Here is a 24,062-nt window from a genome sequence, read left to right on the forward strand (position 1 = left end):
GATGAGGTGGCTGACTTCATTGTTCATGGTGGTGGGGATGGGGTAGACATCTCAGGTACCACAGTCCACATTATGCTATATGTAGATGATATCATTTTGGTCTCTGAGTCGCAGATGGGACTACAGCATCATCTCCATGCACTCGATAACTTCCGCACACAGAGGGGACTTACAATGAACCTTGGGAAAACCAAGGTCATGATTTTCCACACCTCAGGGCCGGTTAGACGACAGGCCATCTTCACACTAGCACGAGGACAAGTAGAGGTGGTAGACTCATATGTGTACTTGGGGATTACATTCGCGACTCCGCCAGGAAGATTTACTATGGCACAGGCAGCCAGGGATAGACTCACACGAGGGTATGCAACTCTGGCAATGCTAGAGAGAGAATGTCAACACGCACGCTTCCAGGAGACCCGCACGAAGGGGTGGTTGTTTGACACACTAGTCACCCCTGCTTTGATGTATGCTGCAGCAGTATGGGCACCTTGGCTCGCCACCTCCACATGGTCTCAGATAGAGAGGCCTCAGATTCTCATGCTCTCACGGATGATCTGCAGAAAACCCTCCGTCCCACATGACATTGTCACCCCTGCTTTGATGTATGCTACAGCAGTATGGGCACCTGGACTCGCCACCTCCACATGGTCTCAGATAGAGAGGCCTCAAATTCTCATGCTCTCACGGATGATCTGCAGCAAACCCTCCGTCCCACATGAGAATCTGAGGCCTCTCAGATAGAGAGGCCTCAGATTCTCATGCTCTCACGGATGATCTGCAGCAAACCCTCCGTCCCACATGACATTGTCCGAGCGGAGTTTGCTGCACCTCCTATGCTAGTAGAGGCCCTCTTCCAAGCGTCCAAGCAGCTCCCAGAGAGTGGAGATAGGAGATCATGGTATTCACAGATGATACAGTGGCTCACTCAGCATGGTCTCCACATAGATCACCTGCCACCTTTCCAGTATGATATACATGCACCACACATCCAGCTCTCTCACAGTGAGAGGAGCAGAGTCCTTCGACAGGATTTATGGCAGCAATACACCCATGAGACTTGGATTACACCCAGTCAGCCTCTACCGCTGAAGATGCTACACTACAGAGATCAGTTTATGCGTATCTCAGCGGATGGATTCAGCAACCCGGATATATGGATGTGTACATGCCTCACAGTGCCCGAGTGGCGATTGGCCAGCTCAAAGTGTCATCACACTAGCTTGAGATTGAGGCAAGTAGGGCAGCACGGATCCCCAGAGCAGAGAGGATATGCAGACTATGCCAAGAGGAGGTTGAGAGTGAGAAGCATTATGTATGCAGATGCAGAGCGTATAGTGTCATTAGAGAGAGATACACCACCATCTTCAATGGACATCCCTCACTCCGCCAGATCATGGAGTCCGCAGATCAGCGCAAATTTGGCCAGTTCTTGCTAGAGACACAACGCCACAGAGAGACACTGCTACAGACTCATACCACAGGGAGAGGTGGGCGACAGCTCCAGCTCACTGATTTCTTCCAGAGATCTATCCCAGTGCCTACCATGACACAGGAGGGGGTTACACTTCAACACGTTGTGGACCTCCGAGCCAGACGGAGACCGAGAGCACCAGGCTACTCAAAGGGAGATCACAGAGATACGGGCTCGACATCAGCACCATATCCATGAGCAGCTAGCTCACTTACACTCACACCCGGAGATCATGCTCCGAGGTATTTTTGCCTCACACTCACACCCGGAGATCATGCTCCGAGGTATTTTTGCCTCACCATCGCCTATGTATCACATATTACACCCCCATTATGGTACTGATTGGAGCTAGACAGGTCTGCATTGCATTCTTGTATACCCTACGCATATAGGTTGCATACTGAGCCTCTAGCAGTAGTGCTCCATCCATCACACCCCCCCACTAGCTCAACACTTTCATAGTTTATTTCATGTTCATTTTGTCCTTTCTTTTTCTGGAAATCCAGAGGACATTGACAGTTGTACATTGATTTGTCTCATAGGTCGAGTTCGGCCTCTAGTAAACGTTAATACAGCTTTCTTTCTTTCTCTCTCTTTGGCTTAAGTCGGCTAGACTGCAGAGAAGCGTGGACTGGACAGAACTCCCTTTGCTTTTTGGCTATTGGCTGGCTGCAAGCGCAAGGATTGAACTGCTCTCTCTCTCTCTCTACTTTTTGGTCCTTTTTATCTTACTTTTGATGAGACACCATCAGCTGTGTCCAATGTTTTGGTCTCATAGGCCACTTTGGCCTTTTGCAGACGTTAATATATATCTCCCTCTCTCTCTCTCATATACGCTCTCTCGAGCTCTCATGCTCTCTCTCAAGCTCTCGTCTCTCTCTCTCTCATAGCCCATTGAGTTTTGATTGACCTGTGCGCAGCCACTTTTGCTCGACCAATGCACCTCTGCTCTGTGCGCCTGCTCTATGCGCACCCACCTGCACGCCTCTGCTCTGTGCGCCTGCTCTGTGCACAGCCAGCTCTCAGTTCTGTACTCTGTGCGCAGCCAGTTCTCAGGCCTGCTTCCTTTTCCCACCCACCCTTGTTCTCAGGCCTGCTTGACTGCAAGCACGGGTCACGAACCTCGAACAAGAGAACACGGCACTCAAGGAGGAGGTGAGTGCATTGAAAGTGGAAATGGTAGCCATCAAGAATACTGAGAAGGAAGAAGGGGAGATCAATGACAACACTCTCACGGCCATCAAAGAAGAGATCTCCAAGGAGATCACAAAGGACATGGAGGGAAAGCTCGAAGCCAAGCAATCAGGATGGGTCGAGGTGGTGAAGAAGAACATCCGTAAAGAAGTGAGGGAGGAGACTCAAAGGGAAGAACACCAAATCATTCACACCACCATTGAGGAGGAGAAGATGAGGCATGCCCACCGCCTCAACATTCGAGTCACAGGTATAGCCGAGACACCCGACTCCACTCCCGAGAAAGATGGACAGCTTCTATGCATGAAGCTCGGCTACAAGGAAGAGCACCCTCTCCCCTTCACCAAAGCATGGAGAGCCGGGAAAGACTCAACACGCAAGCGAGCCCTCATCCTCCAGTTTGCAGGAGAGACGGAGAGGGTCACCTTCGTGAGGAAGAGGGTCATACTACGGGGTTTAGAGGGAGCTCCTATTTTCTTGGATGATGATCTCACGAGGATGCAGCTTGAGCATAGGAGAACTTGCATGCCACGAGTCTTACACGCGAGGAGAGCAGGCAAGAAGGCCTTCTATCGAGATGGTCGTGTCATCATTGATGGCCGGCCCATGGATTAGCGGTTCGGGGCCTATGGGACACAGACCAGGCCACTGATAGAGATACACATGGCAGTATGGAACTGTAATGGTTCACTATGGGTGCAGCCTGGACGACTGGAGCATGTTATGGTGGGGAGAGACATCATACTTCTGACAGAGACACATCAGAGCCCAGAGAGAGGGCTACCTCGAGTAGAGGGATTCCAGTGAAAGTCAGCATACAAGAGGACCACACGCCAGGGTACCTCGAGAGGGTCGGGGGGAGTAGCAGTTCTATTCAGACGGGAGCTACAGGGGAGACTCAGAGTGGTAGCATAGGATCCAGAGGCCAGATACATGTGGATCAGCTTACAGCTCTCACAGGACAGGGTTATATACATAGCTCTATGTTACTTTTCTCCATCAGGATCCTCCTATGTCATTACAGAGGACATGCCACAGGAGGAGGAGACAGGAGCCTCGCCATACGCTTGTCTGTCAGAGGAGATTATGCATTATTCTACACTAGGGGAAGTATTTCTTACGGGCGACTTCAATGCCCACACACAGAGCAGACAGTGTGAGGTGTATGACTATGATGACATGGAGATCCTCCACGTTGTGGATCCAGAGGAGATAGGGGCTAGTCGGGCATCAGAGGACACTAGACCAGACAGAGGACATTATGGGGACCACTTACTAGAGTTGGGAGCCAGGCATCGTCTCGTTATTTATAACGGGATGCTACAGTGGCCGGGATCAGGAGGGCTGACATGCTTCCCACATGGGGGTCATACACGGACCGGAGGCACGGTGGTAGACTACATTATGGGGTCTTTGGAGGCATCACAGCTTGTCACCTCATTCTCCATTCCACCTCGTCCTATTGGGGCAAATCATACATACTTGGCATTTTCACTAGCCGGATCACCAGCCCCCCACATACCGACGCCACACACTACCATCTACTTCACACATGACATGGCAGACATATACACTGGCAGAGTAGAGGATGGGCTCCTACTCATGGATCCCCTGGCACCTATGGATACCATTACAGCCCAGCTGGCATCACTCCTACACACGGCTGCATTACAGAGCTTCCCACATCGTGTACACTCAGGAGAGCCTGCGAGACCTGGGACTATGCCCCAGAACAGATGGTATGATGACGAGTGCAGAGCCCTATACTCACGGCTCCGCATACAGAGAGCCTTGGGAGCCATCACAGAGCAGGAGTCGAGGAGAGAGATGAGGAGACTTACTCGCCGCAACAGGCAGGCCTTCGCAGAGATACAGGAGCTAGAGATCTTTCATTTCTTCATGAGTAGAGATAGCCCTGTCTCATGGCGGCACTTCAGAGAGCCCCGGAACCCGACACCTATTGCAGACCCACAGACATGGCACACATATGCAGAGGGCCTATACCATGCCCCACAGCAGCCACCTATACCTCAACCACAGGAGCCTCGACCTACCACAGCTAGCTTCTTTACCCACTCGATGGTACAGGAAGCTATCCGCCGCCTACAGCATGGACGGGCCGCCAACCATATGGGCCTGCAGGGTGAGCATCTCATATATGCAGTAGAGTCTTTAGTTCCTTTTCTTGCACACCTGTTTAACAGGGCACTAGCAGAGGGTTTGCCTGCGGAGTGGACGATGCACACCATTGTGCCGATTCACAAAACAGGGGATATGCTCGATCCGAGCAACTACAGGACGGTTATGGTTCGCCACGTGCTGGCCAAACTCTATGGTGCAGTGCACGAGCAAGAGCTTAGCTTATATGCTGAGCGAGCAGGTTTACGCTCATCAAGGCAGGCAGGCTTCAGGAGAGCTTTCTCTACCACTGACCATGTATTCACTTTGAGATGTATGATTGATCAAGCCAGAGTGAGGAAGAGAAAGCTCTATTGCTGCTTTGTGGATTTCCGAAAGGCATTTGACACAGTACCACGAGAGAGGCTCTTTCAGCGCCTGCAGTCTCTTGGTATACCAGCAGATATGACATGGGGTATCTATGCATTATATGAGCAGGTTTTTGGGCGAGTCAGATGTCCAGGAGGTATGTCCGAGACTATTGCTAGCACCATTGGTGTGAAGCAAGGATGCCCACTTTCCCCCACACTATTTGGGTTATACATTGATGAGGTGGCTGACTTCATTACACGGGGAGGCGGAGATGGAGTTGATTTAGCAGGTACCTCAGTACATATTATGCTCTATGCTGATGATATTGTGTTAGTGTCTGAGTCTCCAGGTGGTCTACAGCAGCATCTACATGCACTCGATGATTTCTGCACACAGAGGGGTCTTACTGTGAACCTTGGGAAAACCAAGTTTAGGGTCTTTTATACATCGAGACAGGGCAGGAGTCAGCTGACATTGACTCTCGCAGGATGCCAGGTGGAGGTGGTGACATCATACGTGTACCTAGGGGTTACCTTCTCTGCAGCAGCCACACGCTTCACCATGGGTTCAGCAACCAGAGCTAGATTGACACGGGGATATACAGCATTGGCTATGCTAGAGAGACAGTGCCACCAGGCGCATTTTCAGGAGCCCCGGACGAAGGGGTGGCTATTTGACACATTAGTCACACCGGCATTGATGTATGGAGCAGCGGTATGGGCGCCAGGCCTTGCTACCCATTGGTGGACACAGATAGAGAGACCACAGGCCCTCATGATGGCACGCATGATACGCAACAAACCGTCAATACCTCATGACATTATCCGAGCAGAGTTTGCTGCGCCTCCTATGATGGTAGAGGCCATATTTCAGACTATATGCCTGCTAGACAGATTCAGAGAGATGCCACAAGACAGATTGTCATACAGAGCTTTTGAGGCATCTAGACAGCTGGCTAAGGCAAGAGACAAAGGATCATGGTATGCACAGGTCACACATTGGTTCTCACAGCATGGCCTAGACATGGATCATCTACCACCATTCCAGTATGACAAGGATGCACCACATATCCGTCTCTCATAGTGAGAGGAACAGAGTATTGAGACAGGATCTATGGCAGCTCTATACACGAGAGACATGGATATCGCCTACACAGCCTCTTCCACCGAAGATGCTATACTACAGAGATCACTTCATGAGTATCACTGATGATGGATTTATAGAGAGGCCTAGATACATGGAGGGCTTTTTACCACACGGCTCTCGAGTGGCTATTGGTCAGCTTAGAGTTTCATCACACCGATTGGAGATTGAGACTGGCAGAGCAGCACGGATCCCCCGAGAGGAGAGGGTATGCAGATTGTGCAGAGAGGAGGTGGAGAGTGAGGAGCATTATGTATGCAGATGCAGAGCATATACAGCCATCAGAGAGAGAGATCCCATTTTATTCAGAGAGCCACATTCACTACGCCGGATCTTTGAGGCAGCAGACCAGCGCATACTAGGGAGATTCATTCTAGACATACAACGCCACATAGAGACATTATTACAGGCTCAGACGGCTCTAGAGGGGGGGCAACAAACACAGATTACTACATTTTTTCAGAGATCCATCCCCCTCCCAGCCCCTAAACGGCAGGGAATTACTCTCCAGAGAGCAAAGACACTTAGAGCCCGCAGGAGACAGAGGACACCTGGCTTTCGAACACCTGGCTTTCGGACACCACGCCTATACCAGAGAGAGATGACAGAGATCAGAGCTCAGTTTCTTAGAGAGGGTGCGGAGCGACTGGCTCGCTTCAGAGCACACCCAGGCATGTTCTTCAGGGAGCTGTGGACACCCCCTTCACTGATGTATACCATTTTATACCCCCAGTATGGTACAGGATGGAGCTAGCTAGGTTGCATATCATGATTGTATACTCCATGCATGTAGCTTTGCATTCTCCTAGTAGTAGAGCTCCATCCCCTGCACACCCAAATTCAGCTTTTTTGTTCAGTACTTTTTCATTTTGTTGGGATGACAGAGGATACCCCATACAGGTACTCCGATTTGTCTCATAGGCCGAGTTCGGTCTTTTGGAAGACGTTAATAAACTCTCTCTCTCTCTCTCTCTCTCTCTCTCTCTCTCTCTCTCTCTTCGCTGCCCGCCAGCTTCTCTCTCTCCGTCCCGCTGCCTGCCCGCCTGTTCGCTCGCATCTCTCTCTCTCCCGCTGCCTACCCGCCTGCGCCTCCCCCTCCCTTCCCTGTTCGCCTGTTTCGGCCCCGCTGCCTGCCTCTTCGCTGCCCGCCTGCGCCTCCCCCCCCTTCCCTGTTCGCCTGTTTCGTCCCCCTCTCTCTCTCTTCGCTGCCCGCCAGCGCCTCCCCCTCCCTTCCCTGTTCGCCTGTTTCGGCCCCTCCGCCTCCCCCTCCCTTCCCTGTTCGCCTGTCGCCCTCCCCCTCTCTCTCTCTTCGCTGCCCGCCTGCGCCTCCCCCCCCCTTCCCTGTTCGCCTGTTTCGTCCCCCTCTCTCTCTCTTCGTTGCCCGCCTGCGCCCCCCCCCCCCCCCCCTTCCGTGTTCGCCTGTTTCGGCCCCTCTGCCTCCCCCTCCCTTCCCTGTTCGCCTGTTGCCCTCCCCCCCTCTCTCTCTCTTCGTTGCCCGCCTGCGCCTCCCCCCCCCTTCCCTGTTCGCCTGTTTCGTCCCCCTCTCTCTCTCTCTTCGCTGCCCGTCTGCGCCTTCCCCCTCCCTTCCCTGTTCGCCTGTTTCGGCCCCTCTGCCACCTACTCGCCACCCACCCTTCCTCAGGCCCCCAAGGCAGCAACATAACTCTCTTCTCCTCTCTTTCCCCTACATGACTTGAACCCTCCCCCCCTGTTGCTGCTGTTTTGCTCCTGTGTCATGGATTAATTTTCAGTCCATTGGCTGTGGGAATCTGCAAAAAGTCATGACCAAGACCGGGTTTAAAGAGGAGCTCGTGAAGATGGAGGACAAGCTCGGCACAATTATCAAAGAAAACAAGAAGATGGTCGACTCTTCCGTCACCGCAATCATAAACCGCCTCTCCAAACTCGAGAAGGGATTTGACAAAATCCAAGAGCTCGAAGAGAGATCTTCCAAGCAAGAGGCTGAGATTTCAGCTTTAAAGGAGGAACTAGTGGAGGCCAAATTGCATGCTAAGAGTCAAGCGGCTGAAATCTCAGCCCTCAAAAAAGAGTTGGCAGCCACTTCAAAAAGCAATCTTGAGGATGGAAAATTTCAGCCCTCCTTTCTTGAAGAGCTGAATACCATCAAGGAGCAAATGAGGATCATTCGAGAGGAAGAGGAGCAACATAAAGAGAAGACATCTTCATGGGTGGAGGTGATCACAAAGACACAAAAGAAGATGGACGAGGCGGAGAAATGGATCGAGGTCGCCAAGAAAGGGAAAGGTAAAGAATCGCCACCCATCCCCACTCCCACCATCATCAACATGACCCTTGAAGAGGAGCAAAGGAGGAAGACCCGGGCCTTACATGTACGAGTGTCCGGTCTAAAAGACCGTGATGATGCGGAAGGGGAAACCAAGGAGCTCTTCTCTATGATGGGCATTGAAGCCACGCACACAAAGGCATGGAGAGTGGGAAAGAAAAGAGAAGGTAGTGGTGGCGAATCTTCTAAGGAGAGAGCACTTATCATTCGTTTCCCCTCCATGGAAGCGAAGAAGGACTTCTTGAAGAGACGTCCTACACTCAAGAAGACGGGAATATTTCTTGGAGATGACCTCACACTCTCGCAACTTGCTCACATGAAAGAAGTTATGCCAGAGATAAGGGCAGCCCGAGAGAAAGGAAAAGTGGCCTTCTATAGAGATGGTAGAGTGGTGATTATGGAGAGGCGCTCTTCATGACGGCGCGAGACCTATGGGACTACACTCAAAGTTGCTGCTTGGAATTGTAATGGATCTCTACGTCTTGATGTAGGGGCTTTTGAGGATAGTTTCACTGGGAGGGACATCATCTTCTACTGTGAGACGCATCAGGCTCCTGGACAGTCCATGCCACATGTTAGTGGATACCGATGGGAGACAGCTTGTAGACAGGAGACTCGTTCAGAGCATAGAGGACGAGGCTCAGGAGGAGTGGCAGTATTGTTTAGAGAGGAGCTACAGCCACTGATACATATAGTCCGCAGAGATGAGCAGGCTAGGTACATGTGGGTTAGACTGAGGCCAAAGACGGGTAGATATCTCTACATTGCTATATGCTATTTTGCTCCTAGTACATCAGTGTATGCATCACCTAGCGGGCAGTCTCCCTTTTCTATTTTGGATGATGATATTTGGGAGTTCTCCAGGGATGGTGACATCATTCTCCTGGGGGACTTCAATGCCAGGACCGCCCATAACCAGACAGTATTTTATGATACCTCAGAGGAGATGTTGAGGGAGCTTGATGTTAGGGATATGGGCCTATCTAGACTATCACAGGATGAGGAACATACAGTGTATGGGCGGTATTTGATAGACATGGGGACTGCACATGGATTGGCCATCCTGAATGGCCTACAGAGATTCCCGACATCGGGCGGTTTCACTTGCTTTCCACATAGGCATGGTGCTAGTACAGTGGACTATGTTATGGCTCGGCCCAGTCTCATTCCCTCTTTTCAGGATTTTATGGTAGGCACTAGGCCGGTTGGAATAGCAGTGGATCATGCTATCTTGTCCTTCACTCTCACATTTCAGTTCAACACCGCTCCATTGGGACAGGTCTCCACACACACTCGTTATACCTTTACGAGGGAGACTGACACCGTGTACACGGATGAGATATACAGACGCTTATGTGCCGAGGAGCCGGGACGGCCATTAGATGAGCTCACTCAGATATTGATAGATACGCTTCATGCTACAGCATCAGAGGCATATCCCCATAGTCAGCCTACACGGAGACGATCTGGGAACATGCCCCAGAACAGTTGGTATGATGAGGAGTGCAGAGAGATGAGGATCAGATTACAGAGAGAGGTGCTCATGGATGTTACCACTCATAGACAGTCACGGATTACCTTCCGGCACCTAGTGCGACGGAAGAAGAGGGCTTATCTTGCTCAGTTAGAGAGGGATTTGTATCAGTTATTTATGAGTTGGGACTCAGGTGAGGCATGGAGACTATTTCATGAGCATTCACCATCACCAACCATTACCTCCACAGAGATTTGGGGTGAGTATGCAGCATCTCTGTACACAGCAGCAGGACAGCCGCCCCTGCCAGACCCATCGGAGCCATGCCCAGAGACATGTGCTTTCTTTACTGCTGAGATGGTAAAGAAAGCTATTGACAGGATGAGGACTGGGAGAGCATATGACCATGATGGTTTGGTAGCAGAGCACTTTATTCATGCCAGAGATATGCTTGCAGAGCTTATTGCTATGATGTTTAACCGAGCCATGTGTGAGGGTTTTCCTGAGACTTGGAATATGTCCACGATTGTGCCTATCTTCAAGTCAGGGGATCCCATGCTTCCTGGGAATTATCGTACCATCATGATTGGTCACACATTGGCTAGATTATATGCATCTATTCTTGAGCAGGAGTTGAGTAGATGGGCAGAGAGAGAGGGCATACGTGCATCAGGGCAGGCAGGGTTCAGGAGAGGTTTCTCCACTCTTGCCCATATCTTGACACTCAGAGCTATTATTGAGGAGGGCAGATTATATGGCAGGAGGATTTATTGTTGCTTTGTGGATTTCCGCAAAGCTTTTGACACAGTACCGAGAGCCAGACTGATGCGCAGACTACAGGAGATGGGAGTGCCCACAGAGCTGATTTGGGGAATCATGGCTTTATACAGGACAGTTGTGGGACAGGTACGTACTACTCAGGGTATATCTGAGATGGTTCACTCCACTATTGGAGTGAAACAGGGCTGCCCCCTTTCTCCCACCTTATTTGGGATGTACGTGGATGAGGTTTCAGACTATGCAGAGCGGGAGGGTGACAGAGGAGCACAGCTAGCAGGGACATGGATTCCGCTGTTATTGTATGCTGATGATATTGTGCTGATCTCAGATTCTCCAGAGGGGATGCAGCGTCATTTGGATGCATTGCACACATTTGCACAAGACAGTGGATTGTCTGTTAACCTTGGTAAAACCAAGGTGATGGTGTTTAACACCACAGCACAGTGGGTTAGGAGGTCAGTACCCACCTTTACATATGGTCAGGAGACAGTGGAGTATACAGATGCATATACTTACCTTGGTGTGGTTTTCAGTGGCCCACTATTTTCCTTGAGGAGAGCAGTGGAGACTAGATTGACCAGAGCTTATGCAGCATTGGGGAGACTAGAGAGGATGTGTTCGCAGGTTCAGTTTCAGGAACCTCGAACAAAGCTCTGGCTCTTTGACAGTTTGGTCACTTCAGTCATGCTGTATGGAGTGGAGATATGGGGACCCTCAGTGGATCACCACAGCCGAGCTGGTAGCACTGATGGATGGAGACATATGGAGAGGCCCTTGGTTTCTATGATCTCCCGGATGATTAGGGCCAAGGCCTCCGTACCACATGATATTATCCGTGCAGAGATGGCTGCCCCCCCATTGGTGGTAGAGGCACTCACTCGATCAGTCTCCTTTATACATAGCACTTGGGCTCTCCCTAGAGACAGATATGCTCGCTTAGCCCTGGAGTCTTCACGACAGTTGGCATCACAAGGAGACGGATCATGTTGGTATGCACAGATGACAGCTTGGTTCCAGTTGCATGGCTTTAGTATGGAAAGGCTACCTTCATTTCAGTACTCCCTCGATGCACCCTCCCTCTCTCTCACACGGGCAGAGATTACCAGACTTATCAGGCAGGACTTGATTCAGCTGGACACTAGGAGGACATGGATACAGCCGACACAGGAGCTTGGTACGAAGATGGCTTTCTATAGAGATCATCTTCTCCAGCTCACGCAGGATGGGTTTGTGATTAGACCCAGCTACATGGATACTCATCTTTCTCATGGGGTACGGTGTGTTATTGGTCAGATGCGCACATCCTCACACCAGCTAGAGATTGAGACTGGCAGATTCAGAGGAGTACCAGCTGAGGCCAGGATTTGTCAGCTATGCCAGATGGAGCCAGAGACAGAGTTACATTACATATGTCACTGTCCAGTATATTATGAGATACGAGGCCGTTTTCACTGCCTGTTTAGAGAGGGTTTCGGACCACTTTCTAGAGTCATGAGATACCAGGATCAGAGATGCCTCGGATTATACTTGCTGGAGCTTCGTAGACATAGAGAGGGTTTCTTGAGAGGGACGGGATCAGAGAGGGAGACACACCTACAGAGGCAGATTACAGACTTCTTTCGACCAGAGATTGAGCAGTCAGGCCAGCAGGCATTGCAGCTAGCCCCAGAGTATAGCCGCACTAGAGGTACACTAATTGATCGGGCTATAGAGCTGGGGTGGTCCAGGCGCCCCAAGATGAGAGGCCCATCTCGACACCGGCGGAGACTACAACAGAGGATCAGGACCATACTAGCACGGCATGGGAGACGTCCAGTCAGAGTACTCACCATGGAGGACATTGAGGATATCCGCCATCGACCGATGAGAGACATCTTTGGATAGTGATGTGTATGATGCTTACCTTTGTTGCTAGAGTTTTCCTCCCAGATGTTATCCATTAGGAGCTCCTAGTACCATACTTTTCCTCACAGTTATTTCAGTTTCAGTTAGTTGTTTTTAGCTTTTCTTGCACAGACATTGTATCAGATCCACCAATTGTTGTAACCTTTTTGGTCTCATAGGTCATTTTGGCCTTTTGAAGACGTTAATATATCATTTCATTTCATTCTCTCTCTCTCTCTCTCTCTCTCTCTCTCTCTCTCTCTCTCTCTCTCTCTCGAGCTCTCATGCTCTCTCTCAAGCTCTCGTCTCTCTCTCTCTCTCATAGGCCCATTGAGTTTTGCTTGACTTGTGCGCCTCTGCTCTGTGCGCCTGCTTTATGCGCACCCACCTGCACGCCTCTACTCTGTGCGCAGCTAGTTCTCAGTTCTGTACTCTGTGCGCAGCCAGTTCTCAGTCCTGCTTCCTTTTCCCACCCACCCTTGTTCTCAAGCTTGCTTCCTTTTCCCACACACCCTTGCTCAGGCCCCCAAGGCAGCAACTAGTAGGGGAAAACATGTCTCAACCCCTGGAGGGGGAACAGGATGGTGAGACAACCTTTCACACCCCCACAAAGGCACCAAATGCCTACCGCAAAAGACTGAGGGAAGGAATCATGTCCCCTGGCTCACAAAGGATTACGAAGATGGCACAACGAGATGAGGCCCTTTATGAGGAGATAGAGATGAACACCATGCGACAGGAGCTTGAAAAGAAATGGACCGAGCATATGCATGCCCAAAGAAAAGTGATATATGAAACGCTGAAGGAAGAGATATATGTCCAATTGAAAGGAGAAATGCAAGCCCAAGTACGGGTTGAGATGGAATTAGCCCAAGCCTTGATGCACACGGAAATGAAAAAAGAGATACAGAAATGGAAGGATGACATGCTCCGAGAGATTGGCACAACAATTGCGTCGTAAGAAGGCACTTTGAAGACATGTATGGCTGACCGCGAAAAAGACATCACAGAAATGCAAAACACTTTGGAATCATGCAAGGCAAAAGTGGCTGCAAGTGAGAAGGAAATGCATTCATGGGCTGAAATTGCCAGTGCCACAAAGAAACGAATTGAGGAAGTCAACCCATGGATTGGAGTAGTAAAAAAACATAAGGATACACCAGTCAATAAAGTAGAGGTGATGAATGCTACATTGGAAGAGGAAGCCAAGAGACGGGCACGTCATGTACGTGTAGTTGGGGTGGGAAGATAAGGGAAATCCCCAAGAGGATGCAAAAGCTCTTGCAACAAAAATTGGAGCCACTGATGTACGAATTACCAGAGCATGGCGAGTAGGCAGAGATGAAACTAGGGCGAAGATATTGATCATCACGGAGCCCTTAGAACAGATGCAGGATACTTTCAGACACAATGATATTGCTATGTATACGAAGACCCATCAGTGCACGAACAAGAGGCTTCCTGACGTACGGGGGTATAGATTGGAATCAGTTTTCCGCCCTCAGCCACGCACAGTGGAAGGTACCCGAGGATCTGAAGGAGTGGCAATACTTTACAGGGAGGAGCTTCATGACAAAATACATGTGGTACATAGAGATGCAGATGCGAGGTACATGTGGGTCCGAATATGCAGAGGGGGGGAGGTGCTGCGAGGTCATGGTCAAAGCTGTAAACCGGGCAACATCATAATCATCCTCTTTCTTGAGGAATTCCTTCTTGAAGACGTCTTCGAATTGTGCCCAAGTCGTTGGCTTAGGGTTGAGTTCCTTCCACCAAAGCAAAGCTTTGCCTGAGAGGAAAGCTGCTAACTGGATTTTTTTCCATCATCATATGGATGAAACTGAAAATGGACTTGCCACTTAGGTAGCCAAGTGTCCACAATCTCCTTGGTACGCTGCTTTTGCTCGCCCCCGAACTGTTCCGGAGTAATGTTGGGGCCTAAAGCAGTCCACGAGCTATATGTGGCGGTATGCTACTTTCCCCCAGCCCACTCCATGTTTGCACCATCAGGAGAGTCGCCCTATATACCACTATATGATGATATCATGAGGTTTGCCAGCATGGGAGACATATTACTGTTGGGAGACTTTAATGCACATACAGGCACAGAGCACATAGAGCTGTATGATACTCAAGAGGCTATGTACCGGGAGATCATGGCAGAGGATGTAGGGTTGCAGAGATCAGCACAAGATGAGGGGGAGATTACAGATTATGGCAGGCATTTTCTCACACTCGGGAGTGCACATGGATTGGTCATATACAATGGCTTATCGAGATGGCAAGGATCAGATGCTCACACATTGGAACTCTAGAGAAGGAGCCAGCAAAGTGGACTACTTGATGGGATCTCCTTCATTGATACCTGATGTGCGGGGTTTCACGATTTCCAGTAGGCCCATTGGCATAGCAGCCGATCATGCATACCTGAGTCACACACTAGTAGGTAGACCCCCGAGAGATGGGCCAGCCACTCATCTACCTAGGTACTCGAGATATCAGTTTACACGTGAGACAGTTGGGGTTTACCGAGATGCAGTATCTGATGGCTTGGCTTGTTCGCTTTAGACCCGCATAGCCCTCTGGACGAGATCACGAGAGGATTGGCAGGTGTGCTACATGCATCCGCCTCATATGCGTTTCCCTGCACTATGATCCCTTCCACCCACCCCCGCAACACTGCCCCACAGAACAATTGGTATGATGATGAGTGTCTTGAGACACGAGCACAGCTACAACGTGAGATTGCCATTGGGTCTCACACGCATAGACACGCCAGGACGATCTTTCGGCGCCTTGTGCAGAGGAAGAAACGAGCCTACCAAGCTAAGCTAGAGGAGGAGATCTACCAACTCTTCCTGGGGAAGGACAGCAAGAGGGCATGGAAGATGTTGCAGGAGAGACAGCCTGGTACTCCGATTACTGCACCTGAGGCATGGCATACTTATGCTAGTGAGCTATATGATGCACCAGGACAGCCCCCCACCCCCCCTCCACCGGGAGCTAGACCGGCTAGGAGCACCTTTTTTACTATGCGGATGGTGCTAGATGCGATAGACACGTTACAGAATGGAAAGGCACAAGATCATGATTGGCTAGTTGGAGAGCAGTTCTCATATGCACGAGACACTTTGGCTCTGCTCATCATACATGTGTTTAATCGTGCCATTTGTGAGGGTTTCCCGACAAGCTGGACAGAGGTATCATTGTACCACTCTTTAAGAGTGGGGACCCCATGGTACCATGCAACTACAGGACGATCATGATTGGTCATTACTTGGCCAAACTATCTGGCTCTTTATTGGAGTCGGAGCTGAGCCGATGGGCAGAGAGGCATGGTCATCGAGCACATGGACAGGCTGGCTTCAAGAGAGGATTTACTACCTTGGATCACATACTGACACTTCGGGCACTTATTGAAGAGGGCAGGGCACAGAAGAGAAGGATATACTGCTGCTTTGTGGACTTCCGCAAAGCCTTCGATACCGTACCACGTGCCAAGCTTATGCACAGTTTGCATGACATTGAGGTACCCGAGGATATGCAGTGGGGGATATATGCTTTGTATGAGTCTGTGAGACAGGCAGAGTCCGAGCTCCAAGCAGACTATCTGATAGGGTGACCATCAGGATAGGGTTGAAGCAGGGATGCCCGCTATCGCCCACCCTCTTTGGACTATACATTGATGCGGTCTCTGATTATGTAGACAGATTGGGAGACCCAAGGGCATGCCTGGCAGGGGTGTTGATACCCATCTTGTTATATGCTGATCATATTGTTCTAATCTCAGACTCTCCGGAGGGATTACAGAGACACCTGGATGCATTACAAGCTTTTTTTGCGGATAGAGATCTGACAGTGAACCTTGGGAAAACCAAGGTTATGGTGTTTAACACCACAGGCATGGGTGACGAGATCAGAGCCTCAGTTCACTTTCCAAGGGGAGCCGGAAGTGTACGTCAGGTCATATGTCTACTTGGGAGTTACTTTCACAGGACCGCGTTTCTCCCTAAAGGAGGTAGCAGGCAACTAGATTAGCTTGAGGGCATGCAGCCTTGGGGGCACTTGAGACACACATACAGTTTCAAGAGCCACGCACCAAATTGTGGCTATTTGATACGCTTGTCACACCGACCCTCCTGTACGGAGCTCCAATTTGGGGACCAAGTATACATCACATATCTCAGAGAGGGACAGATGAGGGATGGAGACAATTGGAGAGACCACTGATTATGATGATTGCCCGCATGATTCGGAGCAAATCAGCAGTACCACATGAGATTGTTCAGGCTAAGCTGGGTGCCCCACCAGTAGTAACCGAGGCCCTATTCGCTCGGCATCGGAGGCGCCTACCTCGCTTCTACGACCTCTCCATTCTAGACAGCCCCATGGCGGAGATACTTGATCTAAGGAGAGGGAAACACTTCAGCTGATCAGCATACATGGATCTACCTGATATACATTTTTCAGTATTTTCCAGTATTTTCTACTCAGTATCAAGTTGCAGGACACTTGAAGTCTCAGGGCCTCTCACTGCACTCTCTCGAATTTCTGGAAGAGGCTCTGGGATAGTTTTCGACCTCGAAAGATGACTATCTTTTTGTGGCGGCTAGCACATAGGAGTTTGCAGGTTGGCACGTGGTTGGCCATTGGAGTTAGACCAGCAACATGTCCAAGATGTGGGCCATCCCCAGAAGTCTCAACCACATTGTCTTTTGGATTGGCCCGAAGGCTCAGCAAGTTTCGCAATGGATTCTCCGCATCTTCACTAGGGACAAGGCCTCTTCCCATACTATTACATGGGGCACTGTCAGTGGGCCACTGAGGCCGAGGTTATCATGGCTTATGAGAAGGAAGGTAGGGGGCTAGCCCTTCAGGTCTCTCACCTTCGCATTTCAATAGTGCCAATCCTAGCCCCATCTACTAGTCCTACTGGACTCCAAGTTCAAGTCAAAGATGAGAGATTTGTAGCAGCATTGCCGCATGGCACATCTGGAGAGCTCGATGCAACAACGCCGACGAAGGCACCCACACCCCACCTGCAGAGTCCATCAGGAGCATCTAGCTCAACATCATTCATACCCTCCGTGGCCAGTGGGGGAAGCTTCAAGGTGGTTCTCACCGTATGCAGAAGCATCAAGAAGCCTTACTGAGGCTCTAGCGACCTAGTCCTTTTCTCACAGATAGGGGTGGTGAGCCCACTTGGCACTACAGACCACCTGTGTGGTTATTCCCTCCCCTACCCCTTGTATGAGATAGCCTTCTCCTCATAAAGCGGCCAGCCGTAGGAAGAGTGCATCCTTCCCCCCTTTTTGTTCTTTGATCCTTGCTCCGTACATGGAGGTGAGTTTGTATTTAGCTGTTTTCTGTTAACTAATAGAAGGATCTTGTTTCCAGGAAAAAAAAAAAAAAAAAAGGTAAGAGTTTATGCCATCGAGCTTGTCCTCTTGAGACAAGACCCCAAATACATCTCTTGCATTTTGTGCCTTTACTTAAAGTGTTCGAGCGACACACAATGTCTCTATTGCTTTGGCCAAATTTCCCTTGGGAACCACACACAATTGCAAACTGCCTTTTCACAGCAATCGACTTCAAAAAAGTCCTGTAGGGAGAGAAATTGATAGCTAATAACTGACAAGTAATTTTGTTGCCTCGAAGGTTGAATGTCCCAATTTGTGCTGAAATTGCAAAAAGGCCCAAATTTGCATAAATGTGCGAGTACAATAGGTACAACTCGTACAGATTTTGCAGGCACCATCACATATAGATTCTGAAGGTGCTGACGTTCCCAAGTAAGGAGCAGATTCTGGAGGATGAGCCCAAGAGCAAACACTACCAAGCTATGATCCACACAGATTAGAGGGCAACCCATCCGGGAGTCCATTCCAATTTTCAAGGAAAACCAGGAGTCATCAAGTCTCTTCAAATCCATTGAGGAGGATGAGATAAGCGATTTTGCAATGGTGCCTACCATGAGAGTTGAGCATTCAGAGGTAGAGGACCTAGTTTCAATGCCCGCAATTCCCAAGGAGACAGTAGCAGAGACATCATCAAAGACAGGAGGACCACTAGCCATGCTACTGGAGTTCGGATAGGTGTGTGGAGCAAAGAGCGAGTTCACCATACGATCCATACCAGGTTGGAGAGGTGGAGCAACATTTTGTTAGCAATCATCTCCTGTCTATACATTACACACTAGGGCCTCTGTTGTGGATGTGCCTGCCCATTAGGTGTTTCTCCATTTTTCCCCTGTTTTTCCATGTATTTTCCCCTATTTTTGTGTGGACATGGGATTGTTGTGCTACGCGACTTGCTCCTTTCTGCTGATCGACTGGTCATCTACCTCCCAAGCTGTTGTACAATGCTGGCCGACTGTGGTATTTTCTGGTCATGAGCAGATGGGGCAGCTGTCGACCTGTTTTGGGCTAGCCGACCAGCAGCCCAGGGCCATATGCCTACCCCCCACACTCCATTGTCATTGGGTATTGTACCGGATCTTGTATCTAGAGCAGAGTTCATACAGCTTCCCTCTCTCTCTTCTACGTTTGCTCTTCTTCACACAGTCCTGCGTTTTCAGGCTGGTGGTTCTCTTGCGTTTGCTCATCTTCATCGTGGTGTCTTGCTACGTTGTGCTCTCAGTTGTTTGTCTCATATCCGCTACGTATTCCAACATGGTATCAGAGCCCCAAGTGGCTTGAAGGTTGGAGACATTGGAGAGCTTGTGGGACTATTTCTTGAAGACCTTGGAGCTTGAAGAGCTTGCGGAACTGCTGGTTTTTTGGTGCTAATTGGAGATCTCTTGGGCTGTTCGGGACTTGGAGATTGGGTAGAAGGTGGCCAGTACCGTTGGACAGCCACCTTGCATATTAGTTGCAACCTGTTCTTCATTTTTTTTCCCACCCACCCTCCCTTCACAAGACCAAAGTAACCCCCCTGAGATGGCAGACTTGGTTGAGATGGCTGAGAAGCACGTGAAGATTCCTACACTCCCCACGTTCCCGGTGGATCGACAATCGGACGGGACCACTAGAAGGTTATGATGGAGTCTGTATTGGAGTCTTACGACTTGGCTGATTTCATTATTGTTGGTGTTCCATGGCCAAAGTTGGAGGACGGGGAGCTTTTACCCTCTACTCGGAAAGAACGGGAGGCTTAGGCACAGTTGTGGGATCGTGTCAATGCACGTGTGTGTTCTTTCATCTTCCTTAATTGCACACCACAAGTGATTAATCATATAAAACATATGACACTGGCCAGAGGGATTTGGCAACATTTGGCTTCTTTGTATAACAAGGTATCACCCATGAAGCGGATCTCCTTGGAAGTGTAGATGCGGGTGATGGATCCTGCAAAGTCTTCAACAATGCGGGAGCGCATCAACAAGTTGCAAGCTCTTCAACAGGAGGTTCTTCAGGCTGGGAAGGAGATATCTTCAAAGGACATGGCCATCACTTTGCTGTCTCATCTGACCTCTCAGTACTCAGCTTTCTACTCCTCTTTGATCACCAGTGGCAGGCTCAGCACCATCACATGGGAGGAGCTTGTGCCTATGGTCTTGGACCAGGAAGAGTGTTTTACGAACCCTCCACAGGGCGGAGGTTCTGAGGCCTTGACTAGCCAGTGATCGCAAGGCCATAGTAAAGGCAAAGGGAAGTCTTCACGGGAGAAGTCTTCCAAGCAAGAGCCCGACATGGATCGTGACGCCTTGAAGGCAAAGAGGACCTATAACAATTGTGGCGAGAAAGGCCACTATTGGAGGAAATGTCCTAAGTGAAGCACCGAGCAGGGTGCAGATTTCTCAACAGTAACCGTGAAGACTTTGACTTTTGTGCACTTAGAGATTATGGACACCGGTGTTTCATCTTCTTCAAGCAGGGAGGCGGTTGGACTTACCACTAGGTACACTCGGGACTAGATTCTAGACAGTGGTGCTTCCAGGCACATGACTCCTTCCCGGGAGTTATTACAGGATCTTCAGAGGCACGCAGGTCACATCCTGATTGGTGACGAGTCCACTATCCCTATTTACAATGAGGGAAGGTTAGAGATCGTTCCCAATGGCAAAGGGGGGAAGCATTCCTCCCAGGTTCTTTTTTGTCCCATCTCTTGGTTTTCATCTACTGTCAGTGCATGAGGTTTGCAAGATTGGTGTACGAGTGGAGTTTGAGGAGCATTTTGTTGCTCTTCGGGACAAAGCGACAAGCCAGGTTATACGAGAAGGTGGAGTGGAGAATGGGATTTACAAACTCTAAGCACTCTCTCTTACAAGTTCTCAATTAGGTGATGTGTGACAGTTTCATCATGACCACTTGTGTGTGGATACGCTCTAGCAGGCTTTCCGGGACCAGATGGTGGATGGCTTGCTCGAGGATGGCAACAGGCAAGAACACTCCAGTTCTCGGGTTCGTCAGTCAGAGGAGCCTTCACAGGCAAACTATGCTTTGATGTCTCATATCATTCAGGACAACGAGCCTCCTGAAGTTGAGGAAGCTCTTTCCCAGGGGACTTGTAGGAAAGCCAAGCAAGTGGCAAATGGTGACTTGCAACAGGAGGTGGACGTTGAGTAGCCTCCGGGCTTTGAGGTTTCGGGTTCAGAGGGAGTGGTTTTTTATATGTTCCGGAAGGCCTTGTATGGTCTTCAGTAGATTCCCACGACTTTGCATACCAAAGTTACAGTTGATGATCCTTGCGAGCAAGTTGATACCTCTGTGTTTCGGAAGCGGTTTGGTTCATTGATTTGGTTGTTGAACACCAGATTGGGCTTGAGCTTCCCGATGGGGCTGTTGAGCTCATTTCTACAAACGCCTTTGAAGACTCATTGGGACGCAGGATTGCAGATCTTGAGGTTTTTGCAACGTACGAAGGATCTTGGACTCTTCTATGATACTAGAGGGGGAATGATGGATGGAGTCAGACTCCATGGTTGGAGTGACTCAAATTGGGGAGGAGATCCAGACAGGAAGAGATCTGCATCAAGCTACAGTTTTACCCTTGGCTCAGGAGCTGTTTCATGGCAGAGCAAGTGGCAGCCAACTATTGCCTTGTCGTCTACAAAGGTAGAGTACCGGGCTTTTTGTGGTGTTGCTTACGAGGTGGTGCGGTTGCAAAGGTTACTTTGCGAGATTGGGTTTCCACAGGAGGAGCCCATGGTTATCCAGAGTCACTTTGTTCTTGAGAATTTTTTTGTGATGACATCTTGCTATAGTTTTGTTCGACGGAGGACAATGCGGCTAACCTCTTCACAAAGTCTCTACCTCAAGCGATGCTCCAGCGGCACTCTAGCTCACTGGGGTTGATTCCACATCCAGGAGCTGAGAGGGGGTGTTAGCAGTCATCTCTTGTCTGTACATTACACACTAGGGCCTCTGTTGTGGGTGTGCCCACCCATTAGGTGTTTCTCCATTTTTCCCCTGTTTTTCCATGTATTTTCCCCTAATTTTGTGTGGACATGGGGCTGCTGTGCTACCCGACTTGCTCCTTTCTTCTGGCCGACTGGTCATCTGTCTCCCGACCTGTTGTACAATGATGGCCGACTGAGTTTCTCTGGCTGACACTGGTATTTTCTGGTCGTGAGCAGATGGGGCTAGGGCTTGCCCCCCCACACTCCATTGTCATTGGATATTGTACCAGATCTTGTATATAGAGCACAATTCATACAGCTTCTCTCTCTCTTCTGCGTTTGCTCTTCTTCACACAATCCTGCGTTTTCAGGCTGGTGGTTCTCTTGCGTTTGCTCATCTTCATCGTGGTGTCTTGCTACGCTATGCTCTCAGTTGTTTGTCTCATATCCGCTGCATATTCCGACACATTTGCATCCGTGCTCCAAGTTAAGCAAGAGGGTATGTCACGTGCACATTCTCCCAAGTGTGAAGTGGACATGCTTCTATCCATTATGCCAAACCAGTGTAATATTGTCCAAGCACCCAATGAGCAGCCCATTGTGGAAAGAGTTAGTGGGTTATTGTGTGAACACACTTAGTTGGACATTATTATTAGAGTTGATAGAGTTGGTAACCAACTCACCAACATTAGATACTATAAATAGGAGTCTAGGCCTTAGTCATATTCATTCATTGATCAATCAATCACATTGAGAGCTCACGAGAAGCAGTGCTACCATTAAGTATCTCTATTCCGCATTGTATATAACTTCATGTTAGTTATACATGGTAGATTAGGCCATCTCTCTATTGTGTATTGAGCATGAAGAAGAAGCAGTTTATGCATGGGTTTAAGTCTTTAATTAAGCACTAATCACAATCAATCAATTCATAAACACAATTCCGCAAGCACCCATGTTACATTATTAATAAGTCCCCCCCCAAAAAAAACAGCTTGGGACCCTATTGGGTACTACCCTTTTTGCCAACAAGCATAAGCAATGCCATAGCATTGAGCTAAAGAGAGAACTTTTCAATAATGAAGACCTGGAATTTCAAAAACGTCAAAACCTAATTTGCTGAGACATGCATTATTGCATTTTAACCTGTCACAAACATTTCAGTGATCTGCACCAACCATGTGATGGGTTTGATACTTACCAGGCGTTCTTTTGGCTTCAATGGAGCTGTTGGTGTTGCAGGAACCTTGACCTCCTCAAAGCCTTTGAGAACTTTTCGAGTAGTCCCCTGTGGTAGGGCTGTCCCTGAAAAAGTTCCTATTTCATCACCTTGTCCTATCAGGCTGTCTAGGAAACCTTCACTTGCTTTCACCAAGGCAGAAAATCCTCCCACTCCTGCTAACCATTCAATCTCCAATTCCCCGAATGCTGTATTCCCCAATCCACGCCTGTGATTCCTCTTTTCTTCTTTACGGCGAAGCTTGTCTATCTGCCGATCAAAATCTGTTTGCACACTGACCTGCATGAGACACAAGAGGATAGTAAGTACACTGTGACTCGGCTCTTTCATGAAAGTTAATAAAACCTCAAGAAAGCTAATGGCACCACAAACTCCATGTGTCAGTCCACTCTTTCAGGTAGCAAGTACCACACACATATGCACATGCACACAAACAATCGTTATTGCAACCTATCGAGGGTGCATGAAAAGTGCCGCACCTGTGTACCATAGCTAGGCATTCTTGGCTGTTGAGTGTTGCCGGCTCTTTCAAGCTTAAGATTCTCTAAACCTCTATGGGCTGCATCAACTAGATCTCTTCGATGCTGCATACATAGAATTTCCAAACAACACATATATGGAGTTAGATCATATATATTTTTATTTTTATTTTTATACTCATACCTTTATATTTATATACTTCTATATTGATATTTATATTTGTGTTCATATATTCATATATTTATATTTATTTATGCC

General features: G+C 49.2%; 1 protein-coding gene across 1 annotated transcript in view; it reads right to left on the reverse strand.

Annotated features, from left to right (window-relative positions):
* LOC147611142 (U5 small nuclear ribonucleoprotein helicase) overlaps positions 1 to 24,062 on the reverse strand; it is a 194,069-nt gene that overhangs the window by 155,536 nt on the left and 14,471 nt on the right. The window contains exons 7-8 of the mRNA XM_086785805.1: positions 23,804 to 23,908; positions 23,286 to 23,603 (exon numbers count right to left, since the gene is read on the reverse strand). Coding sequence (XP_086641931.1) covers positions 23,286 to 23,603; positions 23,804 to 23,908 — 423 coding nt within the window. The remainder of the gene's footprint in view (positions 1 to 23,285; positions 23,604 to 23,803; positions 23,909 to 24,062) is intronic.

The sequence above is a fragment of the Cibotium barometz genome, chromosome 48 (assembly GCF_041138505.1).
Source record: "Cibotium barometz isolate CiBa-2024 chromosome 48, ASM4113850v1, whole genome shotgun sequence".
In the NCBI taxonomy this organism is placed as follows: Eukaryota; Viridiplantae; Streptophyta; class Polypodiopsida; order Cyatheales; family Cibotiaceae; genus Cibotium; species Cibotium barometz.